Source organism: Cyprinus carpio, chromosome B21 (genome assembly GCF_018340385.1).
Source record: "Cyprinus carpio isolate SPL01 chromosome B21, ASM1834038v1, whole genome shotgun sequence".
Taxonomy (NCBI): domain Eukaryota; kingdom Metazoa; phylum Chordata; class Actinopteri; order Cypriniformes; family Cyprinidae; genus Cyprinus; species Cyprinus carpio.
In genome coordinates, this window is record NC_056617.1 from 874033 (window position 1) to 897168 (window position 23136).

The following is a 23136-nucleotide window of genomic DNA, read 5'->3' on the forward strand; positions in this document are numbered from 1 at the left end:
TAATCAGAAATGTTTCTTGAGCAGCAGATCATCATATTAGAATGATTTCTGAAGATCATGTGACACTGAATATATGATAGCTTTATATATGCAGCTTTGGTGAGCAGAAGAGACTTCTTACAAAAAAAACGTATTTATTCCAAACCTTTAATAGATAATTTACAGTATATATGTAACCCTGGACCACAAAACCAGTCATAAGGGTCAGTTTTTTAAATTGAGATTTATACATCATCTGAAAGCTGAATACATAAGGTTTCCATTGATGTAAGGTTTGTTAGGAGGACAATATTTGAAAATCTGGAATCTGAGGGAGCAAAAAAATCTAAATATTGAGAAAATCATCTTTAAAGTTGTTCAAATGAAGTTCTTAGCAATGCATATTACTAATCAAAAATTAAGTTTTGATATATTTACAGTACGAAATTTACTAAATATCTTCATGGAACATGATCTTTACTTAATATCCTAATGATTTTTGGCATAAAAGAAAAATTTATAATTGTGACTCATACAATGTATTGTTGTCTATTGCTACAAATATACCTGTGCTACTGATGACTGCTTCTGTGCTGCAGGGACACACACACACACACATATATATTCTCTGACCTTGACGGCGTATGTGTTTCGAGTGTCTGACGCGCAGGAGGCGGAGTAATACACAGCGTCTCCGGACAGACAGCAGGGTTTGTTGCAGGTGAGTTTGAAGAGTGACCAGTTGCTCTCGTCGAACCTCAGCGTGTTCCTCTGGCCGCTGGAGAAGTGCTCCTCACACTTGAGCGCGAGCCGCCGCAGAGACTCGGCGTACAGGCCGCCCAGTTTGGAGTAGATGCCCTCGCGGCTGTCCATGTTCCTGAGCAGAGCGTGCAGATGCAGCGTGTTGAGCTGCGGAGACGAGCAAGACGTCACGTTCCCCAGACGCGGGCGAGAACGGGCGAGTGGTTTATCGCCCGAGTCGCTCGGAGCCGAGGTGGTGCGGTTCACCAGCTTCTTCTGTGGTAACGGAGGCGGCTGGAGCTGATTGGCCAGGCTGGTGCAGGGCAACGCATCAGGCTGCGGAGACGAAGGGGCGGAGCCTAACGGGCTGCTGGGGAAAGGGGAGGGGCTGGAGCGGAGGGTGGAGTCTAGATCACATGACCAGGAGAAAAGAGAGAGGGATAAGAAATAATTAATTAATTTTAGTCGAAATGAAAAAAAATATATATATTAACTGAATTAAAAAGAGTTTAATGGCATGACTGGGTTTACATAATATTTATACAATACATATTTGATATATACAATATTTATACAGCATTGACAAAAAACTTTACACAAAACAAGCAGTAGCGAAATATATATATATATATATATAAAATAAACAAAAAAAATACGGTGTTAAGTAATTAATAAAAATAAATTAAAATAAACGAATTAATACATGTTAAAAATAAATACATTTATTTGCCTTTTATCACAGTGTTGCTGTCATTCCGAATAGAAACACAACTGTGATCGGATGTAAAATATTGAATTGAAAGCAAGTTTGAAAGATCTTCTCTATATCAGATTCATGATCAGAGTCCAGTATCAGTAAATCATATGATTGTGATTTCTCAATAATTCCTGTCAGACAATCAGGAGAAATAAAGAGTTCAGTAAAAGGAAACTGTTCATGTTCCTCATTTCTGTATTCTAATACAACACTCACACACACTCACGCTTACGCATACTCACTCAAGCACACACACACACACACACACACACACTCACTCACTCACTCACTCACTCACTCACTCACTCACTCACTCACTCACTCACTCACTCACTCACTCCCTCCCTCGCTTGCACTCACACTCAATCGCACAGTCACACACTCGCCCCCTAACACTCGCACTCTCACACACTCAGGCGTATTCCACTCTATCACACACTCACACTCTCTCTCACACTCGCACTCACTCACGCTCACACTCACTCGCTTGCACTCACTCAATCGCACACTCACACACTCGCCCCCTAACACTCACACTTACTCACTCACACACTCACGCGTACTCGCACTCATTCACACACTCACTCAATTACACAATCGCACTCGCACTCTCACACTCTTTCTTACTCTCTCATTTGCACTCACACTCACTCACTTAATCAGACACTCGCACTCACTATCGCACTTTCACTCTCACACACTCACTCGCACACTCACTAACTCAATCACACACTCACTCCAACTCACATATGCACTTGCACACTCACTCACTTGCACTCGCACACTCACTTAATCACACACTCACAAACACTCACACTCAATCACACACTCAACCACTCGCACTGTCATATGCACTCTCACACTCACTTGCACTCTCACTCTCTTGCACTCTCACTCTAACAGTTGTGCACTTACTCACGCTCTCACACACTCACTCGCACTCTCACACACTCAACACTAGTGCACTCGCACACTTTCACACTAACTCCTGTGCTCTCTTGCACTCACACTCGGTCGCACACTCACACTCACACACTCAATTGGACACTCACACTCGATCGCACTTGCACACTCATGACAACGGTGTTTTGGGGATTGAAAATGCATTTTTTTTTTAAAACAGGTTTCAAAGTGCAAGTTTTTGAAAACGCCACTGTTATCAGTTCCGTGTAAACACCCAATACAGGAATCTTTGAAAACGGTGCCATCATGTGCGTGCACAGTACATGTTAGTTTTTAGTTTTTTTGTAGTATGTGTTAGGTATGTAGACATGCGCAGTACGTGCCGATTTTAAAAGCAAGTGCGAACAAACATACACAACAATAGCAGAGTACATGGTACTGTTGTTGCTACTCAAGAGTTTGCTAACGCTTCTTCAGCAAAGTGTGGATTTACTTCACCAATATTACAACCAACAGCCATATAATCGTCACTTCCCTACAGGTACTGTTTATTAACAAGGTGACAGCACCAACTACTGGCCTGGCATACGTTATACAGCGGTTTTGTATGTGTGTAAACGTGAATCGTTTTGAAAACGTTGTTGTGTGTGAAACTTTTTAAAAACACAGAGGAAAATCTTTTCCATTTTTAAAAGTAGCCTCACACTCATGTACACACACATACACACACACACACACACTCCACAACCATGAATCCTTCAAAGATCATCAGATCCTGTGATGGAGTCTCTCAGTGGTTTGTGGCACGTTAATATAGGCCTGCAGATGAAGATCAGTGACTTCATGGGGAAAACCATCAGAAAACGCCCTGTGATAAACACAAACCTTGATTTCCTCTATTTAACCCTCCATTATCTCTGCGCGCCGGTGCATGGGAACACACTACATACACCTACAGCAGCATGACAGCCTATCACAGCCGTGAGCCTGAAGATCAGGAGGAAGAGCGCCGTCTGATGTTCCCTTCTCATCAACGCTGATTATCAAGAAAGGAAGTTTCTTTCACAATAACTCAGTCTGTTTATAGACTTCAGTTCAGTTTCAAACATTCCTCTGCTGCCTACACAGGAAGTTCCCTTCAGAGACAGCAGCAAACTCAAATTAAACCTCATGAGACTGATTAAAAACAACCTACATGAGTAGAAACTCTATTCTCAATCTAATGACGAAATAAACACAGAAATACACCCCCCTCAACTCCATCTGCCATCTAAGAGCCTTTTGCAATGCATTCTGGGACAGCTTAAACCGAATAACCAGATTTTGGAAAAAAGCCTAATTTTAAAACTGTGATTTCAAGCTGAAGAGGTGTTTTATAATGAATAATATTTTACTAGTTATGCTAAGCTCTAAATATTTTTAATCAGGCAGAAATTGTGAGTAAAATATATTTAAAAATCTTTTGTGTTTATTTGTTTTGAGTTTATTTGTTTATTTAGGTAATACCCAACCTAAATTTGAAAACTGATCAAATAAAAAAAAATAAAAAAATAAAAAAATATTAATAAAATAAATATATAAAAATACAATTGAATGAATAAATAACAAAATATATATATAAAAAAATAATAATTATAAAATAATAAAAAAATAAAATTAATAAATAAAATCAAAAAAGAAGCACACAAACAAACAGAGTGTTGGCGTGTAACTCACCGGTGTCGGAGAGCGCCTGCAGGCTGTCGCTGGATGCGTTGGTGCAGCAGTTCAGTCCTCGCAGTGATTGGCTGAGATTCTCCACTGACCCCTGCTGACCGACGCGCTCCAGATCCATATTACTGCCACTCAGACGATTACACACCCTGCAGACAACACCAACACACACGTCCAGTCATATATCACACAAACACACACAGGTTTGTACTCTGCAGCTGTTCAAACTCATGATATGAAGAGGTTTGTGGGAAAAACTGAAGGAACAGAAGTGAAGTGAATTCCATCGCTGTGTCATTACATCATTATCTCTCTCTCTCTCGCTCATGTCATTTATGGTAAGGAGAAACTACAGAGTCAGTTTAATCAGGGCTGAAAATCTCTCAAACAACGGATGTTCACATCGGAAAGCCATGCTGGGCACTAGAGCTGCTGTATATATACATATACATATATATATATATTTTATTTTACATTATTATAAGAGCAAAAAGCATTACCAAAAAAAAGAGAAGCTGTACATTTGTATTCAGAAATCCCAAGTGCATTAGAAAGAAGCAGCATTTCAACAAATCAGGAAAAAACACATATGTGCACATGAAAAATCAAAAACAAGAACATGTTTGACTCCCAACCACAGTGACAAACAAGTGAAAAACAAGTAAGTGTTTGACAGAGATCACAGACAGACGCCAAACTCACAACACACAAACACACACACACACACACACACACACACAAACACTCGCACACACTCGCACACACACACTCGCACATACGCACACAAACACATGCACACACAAACACACACGCGCACACACACACACACACACACACACACACTCACACACTCAAACACACACGCACACACACTCGCGCACACACACTCGAACACACAAGCGCGCACACTCGAACACACAGACACACACACACACTCACTCATGCATAACACATGTACTCACGCGCACACACACACGTTTATTTAAACAAGAACATACCACAAAGGTGTGCTGCTAACATAAAGGCAACAATAATGACTAACTAAAGACTAACACAAACACGAATACTAAATTATATATATATATATATATATCATGTTTAAAAACACACAACTTCATAGCAACTATAGAACATCTATAGCTTGAAACACCTGTCAGCCAATCAGACTGCAGCATTCAGCAGCGCTGCGATACAAAGTAACAAGATCAGCAAACACACTCATGATTCTGTGCTGAGTCGCTCTAGAATTAGAACCACAGCACTTCCTGTGTGTGTATAAATAAATGTGTGTGTGTGTATAAATAAATGTTTGTGTGTGTGTGTGTGTGTGTGTGTGTATAAATACATGTTTGTTTGATCTGCATGTTTCCAGCTGATCTGGAGCCTCAGTTTCTCACAGTCACCTGATTTTCACACGTGTTTCTGCTGATCTCAAGTGCACCGTACAGACACGCGCTCAAATACAGACGTACACAAACACAAACAGCAGCAGGCCGCACGTTGTGACCTTTCCAAAGGTCCTGCACACACACTACAGGACCTGAGTGAAACACACAGAGCTGAAAGCAGCCGTCTGTCACTCACCTAAGAATCCGCCGCACCGGAGGATCATCAGCGTCTGAGTGTGAATCACGGCGCCTGTGTGAGTGTGTGTGTGTGTGTGTGTGTGTGTGTGATCTGGTTTCTTCATCATCTCTGACCCGAGGCATGGAAACAAACACTCGAGGCACAGATCATCTGTTCTGACGCTCGAGAAGCTTCTTCCCCTCGAACAATGCTCAGAGGAACGACGGAGAACCATCAGAACCCAGCCGAAGCGCTCAGAACACCTCAACACCTGCGCTTACAGACCACCATCACGCTTTAATATCCACAACCACCGCAGCTTCTCTTTGTCCTGTTTGTGAACCATCTGCTCCATAAATGATTCATCAGATGAGTTCAGAACTTCACCCACTTACACTCTCTGTTCCTCAGAAATGGGTTAAGGAAGGTTCCCCAAACAGACGTGATCAAAAGCTAATAATTAATCAAATCATAAAAATAAAATAAATATTTTAAATTAGAAAAAAAAAAATCTCAAACAACTAAAATAATCATATTTTAAAATAAAGCAAAATTCTAATTAAATAAATAATAAAATTAAAGTTTTTTTTAAATAAACACAAATGAGTAAAATAATTAAAATGTTAAATTCAAATAATACATAAAGATAATTTGTTTAAAATAAATAACAAATTAATAAAAACATTAAAAATGTAAAAATAAAATAAATGCTTAAATGAATAAAATACAATAAAAAATAAATAAATACAATTAAGCTAAAATAAAGCAATCACAATTTAACAAAATAATGATAGCATTAAATTAAAATAAAACAATCAATAAATAAAACTTAATTGAAATAAAAAACATCAAAATGAATAAAATACTAAAAATATAAAATTAAAATAAAGACATTTTAAAATAAAAACAAAATGAGGCACTTTCTAAAAAATATTAAATATTTTATTTATTGACCTGAATGTCACGTGAACATTGAACTACATGAGAGAAATGTATGAATGTGTTGTAAAATTACAGAAATATGACCTTATTATTACCTAAATCTAAGGGGGACTTCTAGACAATATTTCAGCTCAAAAGGGTTCAGCAGAATACGTTTATATTTACATCCACACTGAATGAGATCCATTTACAACACTACAACTACAAAAGACAGATTTGCATACTGCTTCTCTTTAAACAGTGTGTTTCCAGGTCATTAAGTGCCGTTAACCTCAGATTAATCTGCCGTTGCTGGAGCACAGTTAGTATTTGTTATGAAAAGAGCACGAGCTTCTGTTTCTGACTCCACTGAAGCACAAAATAATCTCCTGAAGAGCGTCAGCGTCCGGAGCAGACAAGTCTCTGCACGCTTTAACTGAGGACCGTTGTATCACCTTACCGTAACTACAGTATGCCAATAATAATAATAACCAGCCAAAGACCAGGTTACCTGCACTGAACTAGTCTCTAAGGACGGGTCAGGACGGTGGAGGCATCAAAGTGACCTTTTTTTTTTAAATATTTCATTTAATATAATATTAAAATTATTAATATATATTTTTATATAACATTAAATATTATAAAAAAGATTATATATATTATTAATAATAATAATATTAGTATATACAATACCAACATATATTAAACACACTAAAATTATTATATTTTAATACTAATACTATAAAAATAAAAATACTATAAATGGATTTTACATGTATATAAAAAAAAATATTGAATACATTTTAATATTATATGAAATACTACAAATATGTTTCTAATGTTTAATATAATATTAAAATATATTAAATACTTGATACATTTTTATGTATTAAAACAAATAACTAATTTAAACATTTTCCAGTATTAGTGTTTTATTTATTAAATTTAAATTGACATTTTCATGATTTCATCAATTCCTAAAAAAACTGTTTGGAAACCCTGCATTAATACATTTTAAACCATCGACTGGGTTTAGAAAATGTGTCATTTTGCACTTCTTAAAAACTGGAACAGGAAAATACTATTTTAGTCTTTCTACTTCAGATTTCACATATAATTCAACGTGCTATTTATGTTTCTTTCTAAGCAACTGTGAAATGTGCTATCTATTTCTGAGTAAATATAGCTTCTACGAGTTTGTTTTTTTCAGTGCCGTCTCCTGTATCTGATGATGGCTCTTGGTTCGTATCTTGGTTTGGTTCTGATAGGAGCAGCATATTTCAATAACCACAAACCGCTGCAATCTGCTAAAAAAAAGCTCTTATTTGGAGACACAGCGTCTGATGAAGATCTCAAACACGCAGCATCGATGCTCAGATACGAGTGTGTGTTGACTCGCGTCTCCAGCTCCTCATCCGGAGCTCAGCAACAGACGGGAAGCGCAGACGATCTCAGCACGCTTTACTTCGGTGACGTGACTCGGGGCCTCAAATGTTCCTGTGAGTCAGTCTGACATGAGAACAAATAAAACGGAAACAGCTCTGAAGGGCAGAGAGCTGATCCAGCATACGCTTCTATAAAGATAACGCGGTTAACAATCACATTTTTTTTTGCCCAGTCCTAGTATGGAACACCATTAGGGTCAAAAATATATTTTGTAAAATTTTCTATATAGTTATATTAGTGTCAAAAATTTTGTAAAATATATTTCTCCTATTCCCCACATCTCGCACACTTTTGGACTGAAGTCTGTTGACGAACTTTTAAAAAATGTACCACTTTTTCATCTGAAAATGAACATTTATGCAAGTAAAATGCATTTATTTTATTTGAAAACTTTTCAGAGTAATATGTTTGTTGCTCTGTTAGAAATATATATGTAGGTTTCATGAATGTGTACACTTTTTAACTGATAATGAGTTATAAATTTAAAGGAATTTAATTAAATTCTATTAATTCCAATGGAATATATTTAAATAAAACGTCTCAAATATAAAAAATATAAATATATACTGCATTATAGTTTTTTTTTGTTTGTTTTTTTGGTGTGGTTCATGTGTGAATGTTTTCACATTCACTCATTAATGAGAAGTTGCTGAGTTGTTCTCGTGCTGGGCTATTTCGACCGCAACTATTAATGTATTCGACTTCTACAGTGACTTATTTGGCGCACATCATTCTCTTTCTATGAAATCTGTTAACTGCATTCACAGGTTCTAACTCTATAGCAACACCAACTCTACAGCAGTTTGCCCGAGCATTGCAATTATTCCGTATTTACTAGAAATCAATCAAATGGCTTTCCCAAATAATTTTTGCACGCATACAACTTAGAGGGAACATTGGTTATGACTGTTTTATAAAATAACGATTCTTGTATGCAAAAACAGTGTACAGGTTACGAGGGGTTAACAGACTAAGCAGATGAAGTTCAATCAGGCTGAAAGAACTAAATGAACTAAAGGCCAACAGCAACCAAACACACATTCAGTGCTGGCCTGTCAATAACACAAGCCCTTTATTAACAGAAAACCCAAATCTCACGTTAAACATGGTTACAGCAGAATAAATGAATCGAATGGCGCTGATGAACAGGCGTCACATTCAGAACGGCGTGAACAGATCTGCGCTTGATATAGTCTCCATAATGGCTGAATGAAGGACTGATTAAAAACTCACTGCAAACAAACAGCAGAGAGACCGGCCTAAAACTCACAAGTCCAGACACAAACGACAATCAACGTCATTCAGAGAGAATGAGAGTGAAACAAATACACCAAAATGAACACTTCATCTCATCAAACCACTGAGCTCAATGAATCACATCACCTTATGAGGGTCAACAACGAACCAATACAAGAAAACAAAACCAAAAAAACTAAATATCTCACAATGAATCCATCACAATATGAAACCACTTCTGAAGTCGTAGTTACTTGTTTATCATATTCAAGTGCTTTGTTGTTGGGAAAAACAGGAATAATAGAGTAAATCAGATTTATTCTAGCCTATTTCTTGGGGAAACCTTATTAAAGCCAAAATGCATTGAAGATATTTAGTGAAAGTCCAACAGATTGTCAGCCAGCGATTCTGAAGGTTCAGTCAAATAAATGCGGTGTAAAATACACACATGCATCAAATGGTAATTTATATACATACATAAATAAGTGTAATGCAAGAGAAAGGGTTTCGTAGGAAAAAACTAATAAACCTTACCAATCACTGTTTAAAGTTTCATCCTCCCAACTCAAAACTGTGGTATTAAAACTATCTCCAAGTTTCCCAGTCGTAAATATGACTTGAGAGGCCACTCATGTCCAATTTCCACACATTATTTGTCACAGGTCTTTTTTTCTACCTAGCAATACTAAGAGCTTTTAAATTCATTGAAATAACCTGGTCAGGCAAAGTATAAAAAACAACATATTTGGCTCTTTGCACTTACACCGCCTTTATGCGCTATTGGAAATTTCCTAATTCCCACTTCAGAAGTCATATTTACTTGTTTATTGCATTTAAGTGCTTTGTTGTTGGGAACAATAGGAATAATGGAGGGCAACAGGTTCATTCTTGCCAATTTCTTGGGGAAACTGTATTAACACCCTCAAAACACAGTAAAGAGAGTGAATTAATAGCCAATGGATTGTGAATACACCAAATGTAGTGTCCCAATCGTTGACAACCACATGTGATTCTGAAGCTTCAGTCAAACAAATGCGAAGCAATATACACAACAATGCATTGTCAACCAATGACGTTCCCAGGACACTGCAACCCACATGTTGACTTGAGAGGCCACTCATGTCCAATTTTCCACACATTATTTGTCACAGGTCTTTTTTTTACCTAGCAATACTAAGAGCTTTTAAATTCATTGAAATAACCTGGTCAGCCAAAGTATAAAAAACAACATATTTGGCTCTTTGCACTTACACCACCTTTATGCGCTATTGGAAATTTCCTAATTCCCACTTCAGAAGTCATATTTACTTGTTTATTGCATTTAAGTGCTTTGTTGTTGGGAACAATAGGAATAATGGAGGGCAACAGGTTCATTCTTGCCAATTTCTTGGGGAAACTGTATTAACACCAAAACACAGTAAAGAGATTGAATTAATAGCCAATGGATTGTGAATAAAATGTAGTGTCCCAATCGTTGACAACCAACATGTGATTCTGAAGCTTCAGTCAAACAAATGCTAAGCAAAATACACACAACATGCATCAAATGGTTATTTATATACATAAATAAATGACTGTAATGCAAGAGAAAGCATTCGTAGTTTAAAGTTTCATCCTCCCAACTCAAAAACTGTGGTATCAAAATTATCAGCAAGTTTCCCCAGCCAAAAATACGATTACCTAGCAATACCAAGAGCTTTTAAATTCATTGAAATTACCTGGTCAGTCAAACCAGAAAAAACAACATAACTGCAGTAAATGCAAAGACCCATTTATGCTGCCTTCGTGCGCTATTGGAAATTTCCTAATTCTGAATACTTCCTTATACTGAAGTCTAATTTACTTGTTTACTGCATTCAAGTGCTTTGTCAAAATCCAACAGATATCATGTTTATCTCATAATTATCTCCAGGTTTCCAAGTCATAAATCCAACTTGATAGCCTATTCAGGTCCGAATTCCCAAGCCCTAACCTTAACCCATGTCCAAAAGTGACTAGGAAACTATTTACCAAAGCACGTGAGGGCACCATAAATACTAAAACTAATCTGGCTCCATCAAAGGATAAAAATCAATATGATCAAACTGATTAATATCCTGGTAAACAGCATAAAATAAGGATGCAGCTCTCACCGATGGTGTTTTTTGGGAGGCGGCGGAGGCGGTGCGGGATCCCGGCTGGTGTTGGGTTCACTGGAGTGGATGAGAGGAGACGGGCTCAAGAGCAAGCTCTCTTGGGCTCTGCCATCCTCTGCCGGCATTTGACTGGTGCTTTTGTTGGCGGTGCCTGGCATTGCATTGCTCTCGCTCGTCCATTCTCTAGACGGAACAGCAGGAGCATTGATGGAGTCGCCTAGCCCACCACAAGAGCCCAATCTCTTGGACTCGACCTCCTCTTCTTCCTCGTCAATACATCCCTCCAAACTAGAGGCGCTGTTGGACTTGTGTCGGACGGCATGAGCATTGGTGTGCACTTGCGAGGTCATCTGATTTGGAGGAAGAACCACGTGAAAGCTGAGCTCGGGTAACGGTAAGGAGAGACTGGAGGTACCAAGTCTTGGTGGACGGGTGCTGACCTTAGGAGGAACAGGGGGACTGGATTGAGGCTTGGGTTGGGTCGTTTCGGTGGCAACAGGAGCATTTGGCCAAGTGAATGACGGGCCTGATGGGTCTTTGGGCGCGGTTGGGCTGAAGTGGTTCCATTGGGTGCTTACGGACGAATCCGGGCTGCTCAGGTAAAACGTCCGGTTGTTTGCCTCAGTATGGGCGGCGACAACGGTAATAGTTGCTCTTTGATTGTCGCTTACGTTGACTTCGGTTTCAGACTCGGAGGATTGTGGAGCATTCCCGTCACATTGAGCATTGAGTCGTCTTTTCCTCTTGGTGCTCTCAGCATAGATCGGCTCCCTTTCCTTGAGCCCCCTTGGAGACTTCTGAGGACTCTGGAGTCCCACTAACGAATCCACACTGCTCCGATTGGAGCACGAGTCTGATAGGCTTTCGCGGAAGGAGTCTGGAGTCATTGGAGACGGTGAAGTACCTGGCGTCTCATTGGACGATCCATTAACCACATTTCCTGGTGCGGTTCTGGCTTGCCTTTCCACTGCGGATGCCCTTAGAGGACTTGTAACTCCATCACTGTTTCCAGTCCCGTTGTGAAGACATCCATTGGCGTAAGTGCTCTTGACCGCTTTGGTCATCTGTCTATAGGAGCCACTGTTCCCATTCTCTTTCAGACTGTGTTGAACACTTCCATCATCTTGACTCAGAAATATATTGCTGATAATCATGCAGTCTTTGGATAATCCAGTGGGAGAACGAATGTTTGGGGAGAACTTCTTTCCAGAGATGCTGTTTTGTATTATGGTTTCTCTGAGAGATTTATTACATCCATTGCTATCGATGTACAGAGGAGCCAAATCCAGAGCTTTCTTCAGTCCTACAGAAGTCTTCTGGTTGTTCTAAGATACAGAAGCAATTATAAGTCTGGGAAAAATTCTAACACTGGATCATTGTGTTTACAATAAAAAGCTTATTATAAAAACATACTCAATAACTTGCCAATGTAAGAAACCCACATTGAGATAATAACATCAAAGCATAAACAAACAAGCACGCTGGATAAACAGGCAACATTTCACTGGCATGTCAATGCAATCAATGCATTGCACAGACAATTAATCACACAGGTACAAGTAACTAGGGTTGGGAATCGTTAGAAATGTTCTGGTTCCAGTTCCGCCTAACGTTTCCGGTTCCGATTCCAGGTCCATTAAAATCATTAAACAACTATTAAAAAAATAGTGGTAAGGAAAAATGCACAATACTCAACTACTCAATGCTCAATACTGTTTATTACTTACTGTCAACATAATTTAAAGGTTGGCAATGTCAAAATTCAACATTTCATTCAAACATTCATTACATTATACAAATTTTCCGGTTCCGATTCCGGTTCCATTTAAATGAAATATTATTATGTTTTTTACTATTTTACCGTAGTGTTGCTGGAAGATAGTAGGTAATGTTGAGTAATGCTAGTCCATCAATCAGCATGTGCTTCAAAGTTTATGTTTTTTACACTATCAATAACATTTTTTCAAGCAGGAATAAGCTGGTTGGTCAAATAGTCCCTTGAGGGCTAAGACACTTGTTCATTTCCCTAAATTAATGAAATATACACTGTTATACATATAAACATGTATACACACACTCCATAAAGCCCCTATTTTACAAATAATAATGCAGTCAGGAGATGCTGTGATGCAATGAGTGGTTTCCACATTTTTAAATATTTAAAATTAATGCAAATAAAAATTTTCTATGACTTTGTTTATCACTCTTGAAATGACCTGTACACTAAATAATCTAACCCTCATACTTACATAAAAATAGCATTCTATTTATCAAGTGGTCCAAGTTGAAGTCAGTATGTATATTAATGACAATATGGGACAAATATAATGTAATGTAGTGGTGGCAGGTGCTGTGCGCTGCCGGTACATGTACAGTCAGACAAAATGATGTGCAGTTATCAAAGGCGTGAGTGCAGTACAGTCGTGAGAAACGTGTTCAGCAGTTAAAGACACTACGCGGCACGCGCGTCTGTGGAGTGTGCGTCATTGCAATCAATGTGCTCAGTAATCGTTCCTGTTATTTGGTTTGTGACATCCTTGGGAAACGCGAATCGTCAGAACACCGGCGCAAGGCTGCTCACAGCGCTTGGTCACGTGTCGCACCAGAACCGTTTTCAGAACCAAAACATAGAAATTTTTCACAGTTACGGTTCTTTTCAAAAAACAGATCCAGTTCTGAATAAGAACCGGTTCTCGGTTCCCAACCCTACAAGTAACTAATCAATCATCTTATTTGACTCCACAGATGACTTTATGTGACTGTGTCCATGTGTTTGCTCTGTAGTCTGTCACAGAAATGATTCAGTGCCCTTGGCGGTGATCTAGTTATCTTTGTTTAAACAGCCTAAATGTGTCCATATCACTGCCTCCCTGTACAGGGTGCATACAGCTGAATGGCAGTCTGTTATCTTGCGTTCACAAAGACATTCCAGTCTCCACCCATGTAGTGGAGAATGTTGACCAAACCCCACCCACCTTGAAGATATCACTGACTTTCAACATAATAAGAGTTTAAAGGAACAGTTCACCCAAAAATTAAAATGTGCTCACCCTCAGGCCATCCAAGAAGTTGACGAGTTTGTTTCTTCATCAGATTTGGAGAAATGTAGCATTACATCAGTGTCACTGATGCAGATGCTACATTTCTCCGAATCTGATGAAGAAACAAACTCATCCTAATCTTGGATGACCTGAGGTTGAGCACACTTTCAGCAGATTTTCATCTTTGGGTATTCCCAAAGTTCATCCACTCAATGAATTCAGTGCATTCCTGCAGATACCTGTTCTGTATTCATGTCTGTCTTCACCTCCAGTGTGACGTCCATGCTCATCATGGTGGGTCTGACAGCGATGGTGGGTTTGCTATACGGAGAAGGAGACGTCACCCCATCCTCGTCTTCCCCGATCAGACTCGTTCGGACACAAGCGCCTCCCGCCGTGCCGGTCTGTCCGTGAGCGCTGCGAGGATGGAAGCAGTTCTTACAGGATCCTGGTTTCCACACGTGCTCTGCAAACTCTCCACACGCAGACATTTTAACATAGACCTCGAGCTCCTGTCTTATCGACTCTACTGCGTCTGGAACAAGCTGAGAACAGACGACGGTGTTTGGTCACATAGTGTGTGGTACAGGAGATCAACAGCCTGTTCACCTGAGAAAACACAAGATACATTTAAGATGATTTCGAGTTATGCTGGTGTATATGTTTGATATGAAAAAGCACATGCATTTGGACAATTACTTAATCATATGTTAAGGGCTCTGAAAACAATCATCAAACACAAAGAAACTCAAAGGTCTTCACAACAAAACACCAACATAAGTTTGGTTTAACTGGGAGAAATATTGACAAATATTAGCAGTGAAATTAACTTCTCAAACTACCACTACTAATTATTAAGGTTGCAAAAAGGCAAAAAAATAAAATAAAATAAAAAAATTCTAAGGTTGCAGAAAAATTTGGAAACTTTCCATGTTTTTTTGGAAACTTATCAGGATTTTTTTTGGGAAACATTCAAGGTTTTTTTTTTTTTTTTTTGGAAACTTATCAGGATTTTTGGAAAACATTCCAGGATTTTTTTTTTGTAGACTTATCAGGATTTTTTGGAAACGTTCCAGGATTTTTTTGGGAAACTTATCAGGATTTTTTGGAAAGGTTTCAGGATTTTTTTGGGAAACTTATCAGGATTTTTTGGAAACTTTCCAGGATTTTTTGGGAAAACTTATCAGGATTTTTTGGAAACTTTCCAGGATTTTTTGGGAAACTTATCAGGATTTTTTGGAAAGGTTTCAGGATTTTTTTGGGAAACTTATCAGGATTTTTTGGAAACTTTCCAGGATTTTTTGGGAAAACTTATCAGGATTTTTTGGAAACGTTCCAGGATTTTTTTGGGAAACTTATCAGGATTTTTTGGAAAGGTTTCAGGATGTTTTTTTTTTGGACTTATCAGGATTTTTTGGAAACTTTCCAGGATTTTTTGGGAAAACTTATCAGGATTTTTTGGAAACTTTCCAGGATTTTTTGGGAAACTTATCAGGATTTTTTGGAAACGTTTCAGGATTTTTTTGGGAAACTTATTACGATTTTTTGGAAACGTTCCAGGATTTTTTTGGGAAACATATCAGGATTTTTTGGAAACGTTTCAGGATTTTTTTGGGAAACTTATCAGGATTTTTTGGAAACGTTCCAGGATTTTTTTGGGAAACTTATTAGGATTTTTTGGAAACGTTCCAGGATTTTTTTGGGAAACATATCAGGATTTTTTGGAAACGTTCCAGGATTTTTTTGGGAAACATATCAGGATTTTTTGGAAACGTTTCAGGATTTTTTTGGGAAACTTATCAGGATTTTTTGGAAACGTTCCAGGATTTTTTTGGGAAACATATCAGGATTTTTTGGAAACATTCCAGGATTTTTTTGGGAAACATATCAGGATTTTTTGGAAACGTTTCAGGATTTTTTTGGGAAACTTTTTAGGATTTTTTGGAAACTTTTGGAAAGCATAGGGAATTTTCAGAAAGTTTACTGAAACTTTCCACCTCTTTGCAACCCTAACTACTAATTATTATTAATGAATTAAAACATAATTTTAAGGAATGTTACACAATCAAGAGACTTTATTTAATTAAAACATGACATCTTTTTTGCAATGTTTTGTTGTAAATAACTGGTGTATTTTCACATGATTACATTTACAAAGATTGATTATACTGTTATAGTCATATGAATTAACTGTGAATAAACCACAAAATCCAGAAAGATGAAAACAGAATTTAGAAGAAAAATTAAGTATTTCATAGCACCCTAAAACTGTCAAAATTTTAAATAATCATTAAGTGGTAAAAGTTTAATTAAATCAACTGAAAAGACATTTTTGATAGATAAAATATACAGTCCAGAATAATAAAAATGTAAAGCACTGAATTTTGGGGAAAAAAATAAAAAAGTGGCTCCAGAAATATCAACATGCTGCCACTGAAAAACTCAAAAGTTTTTCTTTACAGCTTTGCATAAACCTTTGTACATCTGAAGTGTTTCTGAGAGGGAAATGCACTTGTGTAAGAGTCTTTGGCCTAAATAATCAGATGAAAGTACTTCACGCTTACTAGTGAAAAACAAAAGGTGCAAATCCGCTTCTCCAGTTCCCCGTCCCTCCCTTCATAGAGAGCTTTCCTTTGGAGAGACTTACTCACCCACAACATGAAACTCAACCGCAGCCGGAATCAGGACATTAACAAACTCATTCTGTTCAAACACACGGACGAATGACCTTCTATAAGCCGAGCCGGACCACTAAACAAATGTGTTATGGTCATTAAATACATGCATTTTAATTTACTGCATATTTTCAACCTTAAACAAGTTGCATGTATCAAATCTGGATCTTTCCAAATCAATTCCTTAAAAACATCAACCAGTAGCCGGAAAGATCCATGCAACTTGTTTCAAAGTTGAAAATATGCAGCAAATTATAATGCAAATATTTAATGACCGTAACACATTTGTTTAGTGGTTTTCACAGGACGGCACCAGATGGAAATCTTTCAGGTAATTAATTACCTTTCCTGCGCACATGTGGCTCATTTCTAGACTCTTAATGAAGAAATATGCTCTTTTTTTAAAACAAAAAAGGAGCAGCAGGTGCGAGTTTCTAAACCACATTTACAAATGTCTTGTTGCACAATGACTCCGTTTGATACAGCAATCTATTCACAGAAGCAGTTGCTGTTATATTTAAAGGCACGGATGCTTAAAACAGGAAATAACGTGACCTTTTTCAAATAAGACGGCATACCTGAACCTGAGCAGCTGATACACTACTAGTTACATTACTTTTCTTTCACACCCCACAGCAGTTGTAATTGCATATATTTGGCATAAAACATTTTCTAAAATATTATTAACAAAATATTTCCGCCTCATCATTTGACCAAAGTGCACATGGGATTGCTGTCAGAAGTTATTACAAACACTCAGTGGTGATTAATAGTAACATTTAAATACAAGTGTTGCATTCATCTCATTAAATATCACGTGTAGCTTGAAGCTAATTTCTCTGTTACCCATATATGATTAGATTCCAAAATGTATTTTATGAAAGAAATCATATGTTCATAAGAAAATGTTTTGTTCTCTAAAAAGATTTTATACAAACAAAATGCGATCAGAGGGATGTTTGTGGGCAAGCCGTGTAACGCCAGAATAAAGTAATGCCACACATCAGTGTCCAGATCATCGTTTCTCCTCACAAAATCAATGTAATGCCAATATTTCCATCCGCTAAATGTAAGGGTTTCCATATTTCCAAGCTTGCCTGATGCTCTGCTGACTTCATGTGAAATTATGAAAATAAATCTAGGAATTATTGGATTTTAAATCAGTAGGGGTTGAGGCATAAAACGAGCTGTTTTATGGATGGTCACTGTAATATTATTACTGAAATCTTATTAGTAATTAGCTACACTACTAGTTACTGCAAAAAAGTAATATGTGTCCCTGCAGCACAGAAGCAGTCATCAGTAGCACAGGTATATTTGTAGCAATAGACAACAATACATTGTATGAGTCACAATTATACATTTCTCTTTTATGACAAAAATCATTAGGATATTAAGTAAAGATCATGTTCATGAAGATATTTTGTAAATTTCCTACTGTAATGATATCAAAAACCATACATCAATGGAAAGATTATTTATTCAGCTTCAAAACTCTCAGTTTCTAAATTTTCAAAAATGTAGAATGTGGCCATAAAGATGGTTTTCTTTCCATTTCTGACAGCACAGCCGCTCTTTCTGTGGCTCAGATATCTAAAGGTCTTCACCCGCTCGAGAGTGAAAACAAATCTGTGAGATTTCGCACCGTGGCTGGTGTCTGGCGGGCGAGAAGATGCGCTAGACGTCGTTGTGGTGTGAGAGCTCACGGTGGTGCGAGTCTCCTCTTCACATTCCTCACATTCCTCCCGTCAGAGAACGCTCCCGCCTCGAGAACGCTTTCTGAAGCCTGACATGGAAAGAACAGAAGAGCCTCTAATTTTGGCGGCCTGGGAAAGAGGAGTGGAGATGGACGGGGTCAACAATCTACTGACCCTCGATCAATGGCTGATGAATCAGTGGCTCTGTTTTAGTCCGCTTGCTGGCATGTTGAAGATTATTTGGGTTTTAAAGACTGTAAAACAGAACCATTTTGGTTCCCCAAAGAGCTTTTTTACTTTACAAAAACCCCAAAATGCATTGGAAACATTTCATGGATGTTCAAGTAGCATGTCAAAGATAATATGCATTTAAAGACTGTAAACCATCAACCATTTTGCACTTAAAAACAAAGATTGTTCATCGGCATTTGATGCTTGCATGAAGAACCTTTAACGCCCATGAAACTTTTCCAATGCACATTGATTTTTAGGTTGGAGTATTAAAATGTTCTTTACACTTAGAAAAAAAAATATTCTTTTGGAAAAGATGATGAAATATCAAAGACAATGAAGTCTAATGACTTCTTAAACTCTACATGGCCAAATAAATGGTGCTTAATTTTATTTTTCCTCAACATATCATGGTGAATATGTCATGCATTTTTGATATATTACCCATAAACCACTCCTTCATTTGGACTGAACCACCTTAGTTTGTTTTACAGTCTTTAAATGCAAATAATGCTACTTTAACATCCAAGAAACTTTTCCAATGCACTTTGGTTCTTAAGAGTGCAAAAACCTCTTTTGAGATTATTGAAATGTTCTTCACGCTAAGAAAAGACAATGACACCCATATCACCACCTTAAGGGCCGTACACACCGGGACGAATATCGGCGCGCGTTATTCGCCAGGGTTTTTCAACGCGTTTTTTGTGTTCACACCCAAGCGATTTTCGCTGACGATGAGCCGAGTGAACATGCAAATTCATTCCCTGACATTAGATGGCGCTTAATGTAAAACAGAAATACTAGAAATACTAGTTCTCTTTTATCAAGATTTTTGTAATCGCTGTTGCGTTTGTCATATAGTTCTTTGTGTTCCGACACCAACGAGACCAGCAACTCTACATTCATCTTGCCTTGCATCTTCTCTGTCTTATTTCTTCCCGGCAGTGTGTAGACGCTACTTGGCGTATATCTTCTTCGCCGTTACGTATGTGTGCTCAGCAAGACAGTTTTGTGTTTGAGCGCCCCCAAGTTGTGTTTTACTGTAACTTCAGAAGCTCCAGACACGTGTGCAAAAGCGCCATTCTCATTGGTCGTATAGTTTTTGACGCGGTGCCGTCAAACCAAAAAAACGAACCCGAGGCGTTTTTTAAAAAATGACGCTTTTACGCGTGGCGTTTTTCGCGTCGGTGTGCACACGCACATTGGCGCCCTTTGTTTAGTCACGAGGCGTTAAACGTCGGCGAATATCGCGCGCGAAATTCGTCCCGGTGTGAACAGGCCTTTAGTTTATGTTTTACAGTCTTTAAATACAATTAATTTTAACATGCACTTTATTGGTAACTATGGTTCCATGAAGAACCTTTGACACCCATAAAACCTGTCCATTCCACAAAAGGTTCTTTAAAGTGGAAAAAAAGATGCTTTAGATTTTTTAAATGCTGTTCAAAGAAAAAAATGGTTGTTTTAAGAACCGATCACTGAAAGGTGAACCAAAATGGTTCTTCTATGGCATCACCATGAAAACTGTAATTTTTGATAGTGAAACTTTTCCAGTGCACAATGTGTGCAAAAAGGTTCTTTGGAGAACCAAAAGGGTTCTTCTATGGCTTCCTTTAGTAGAGATTCTGATGTGAGGGACACTGCAGAAGCAGATCTTAATCTTCAAGAAGCTCTATGATGTTTATGAGCACGTGAGGACAGATAAATAATGGCCCGCAGGTTGAAGTGTCGCCGGCCGTTCTGTGTTTGCTCAGGGTGAGTCGAGCCGTTAGACTCTCTGGCAACAAGCTTGACAAGTCAAAACCCAAGACACAACAGGAGAAGCAGAAGCTCTTTGTTCCTGCAGCAGCTGAAAACACTTCAGCATTTGTGAACAATGAATGTTTTTGGCTTCAGATGTTGCTCAGGGGGAAGGGTGACGCTCCTCCAGTGCTTCTGCTGAGAGCTTTAAACCCTTAAGTGTCACAAACACCAAATCTTTACCTGCAGCCCACGAGACGCATGCATTTACTGTGCAATCAGACTTCAGATGTGTTAAAACACACTCTTACTGCCAATCAAACCAGCCAAAATATGAAATAAACCAACATGCATTCCACAAATTCCATATGAATCCACCAATTAGAACTTTCACTTCCTTAAAGAAACCATGTGAACAATATCGATTCAAATTAAAAGGATGTTTATGATAATATGTGACCCTGAAGCAGAACACCGGTCAACTTAAAGAAAAAAAAAAATTCTACATCTTAATCTTTCCATTGATGTATGGTTTGTTAGGAAGACAATATTTGCCTGAGATACAACTATTTGAAAATCTGGAATCTGAGGTTGCAAAAAAAAAAAAAAAAATAATTCCAAATATTCAGAGAAATCATCTTTAAAGTTGTTCAAATGAAGTTCTTAGCAATGCATATTACTAATCAAAAATTAAGTTCTGATATATTTACTGTAGGAAAATTTACTAAATATCTTCATGGAACATGATCTTAATATCCTAATGATTGTTTTTTGTCATAAAAGAGAAATGTATAATTGTGACCCATACAATTGTATTGTTGTCTATTGCTACAAATATACCTGTGCTACTGATGACTGCTTCTGTGCTGCAGGGGGAGATATTTTTTTTAGATTTTTTTTAATTTATTTAAGATTTTTTGAAAATGTTATTTTTTTGTATTATTGGTGTGAGGTATAATGAGAAAACAAATGAACTAAATGACAACAAAGCGATTTTCAATGTTTGAAAGAGATCTAATGGTCATTTATACTGATTTTAGTCATTGGGTCATCAGATTGCACAATCCAGTTTCACACCGGTTTGGAAAAACTAGCATGTCATAATCAGCGATAGAAACGCGCGTTATGTGGAAACAGGAGATTTACAGAAACGCTGACAGTAACATCAGACCATCATAAAACCAGCGCGACAGGGCGCGTCGCGTCAAAATCCAGCTTCACACGAATGAATGAACCCAAGCGGACATGAACCAGACTGATCCGGTCCATATGAACTCAGCCTGTGTTTGAATCTGGTTCTGAAAGCGGATCCAGATCAAAGCTCCAGTCTGATTTAATATGTAACAGATCTTACCTGCGCTCAAACACACGCGATCCCGCCGCTGGATTCCCGCAGAACACGCGCGTGATTCCGCTCTTTCACAGAGAACAGACGCGGAGAAGCCCACAGACAGCAGCGCGGCGTGACTCTGATCTGATCAGACTGGAGCGACGCGACGCAGAGCAGCGCCGAGACTCCTGCAGAGGGGGCGGGGCCTCACAGTACTTTGTGTGTGTGTGTGTGTGTGTGTGTGTGTGTGTGTGTGTGTGTGTGTGTGTGTGTGTGTGTGTGTGTGTGTGTGAGAGAGAGAGAGAGAGAGAGAGGGAGAGAGAGAGACTTGTGTTTAGTATAAATTGTTTTGGTGTTTTGTTGTTGTTGTTAGATTTGGATTGGATTGGTGTTAGAGTTGTAGCTGTAATTGTTATCGTGATCAATCGCCTTGAAACGCCGATCTAATCTGCACTTTCATGTTCAATGTCAACGGCTCACAGCCCAGAGTCTGGAATTTACTAGAAATTCCCTTCATTCCCTGTTCAGACCGCTGGAAGCAGGAGAGGAGAGAACATGCCGTGGCATGAACACTCAAACACACACACACACACACACACACACACACTTGCATTCTCAAGCGATTTGGTTAATCTTGATGTACTAAAATAGCTTAAGCAAAACCTGAAATAGAAATGATTAAAAACTATAGAGACATCTAAAAAACTAAAAATTGTAACTAAAATTGATAAAGTAAAACTAAAACTTCATAAACTTTTTATAAAAATTAATAATTTATTTAAAAATACATAAACATAAAAACTATTAATAAAAACTATTATAGTACCTCAATGATACTAAAACACTAAATCAAACTCCTTTAAAGCTCCTGATCCATCAAGAACAATACCTCGTTTGTATGTTTTCGTTCATTATAAACTGATGTTTTTGAGATCTGCTCATTTTTGTTGCTCGCACGCTGAAACCTACTGCATCTCATCAGATTTCTCCTCCAACCTCTGATCTGACCTCTGACCTCTGGGTTA

General features: G+C 38.1%; 1 protein-coding gene across 1 annotated transcript in view; it reads right to left on the minus strand.

The window, feature by feature from the left end:
- LOC109085255 (inactive tyrosine-protein kinase PRAG1-like) overlaps nucleotides 1-22303 on the minus strand; it is a 25807-nt gene extending 3504 nt beyond the window's left edge. Inside the window, exons 1-5 of the mRNA XM_042748014.1 lie at nucleotides 22136-22303; nucleotides 14678-15047; nucleotides 11395-12722; nucleotides 4097-4242; nucleotides 613-1127 (exon numbers count right to left, since the gene is read on the minus strand). Of these exons, the coding sequence (XP_042603948.1) occupies nucleotides 613-1127; nucleotides 4097-4242; nucleotides 11395-12722; nucleotides 14678-14929 (2241 nt within the window). The 5' untranslated portion in view covers nucleotides 14930-15047; nucleotides 22136-22303. The remainder of the gene's footprint in view (nucleotides 1-612; nucleotides 1128-4096; nucleotides 4243-11394; nucleotides 12723-14677; nucleotides 15048-22135) is intronic.
- Nucleotides 22304-23136: the final 833 nt, after the last annotated feature.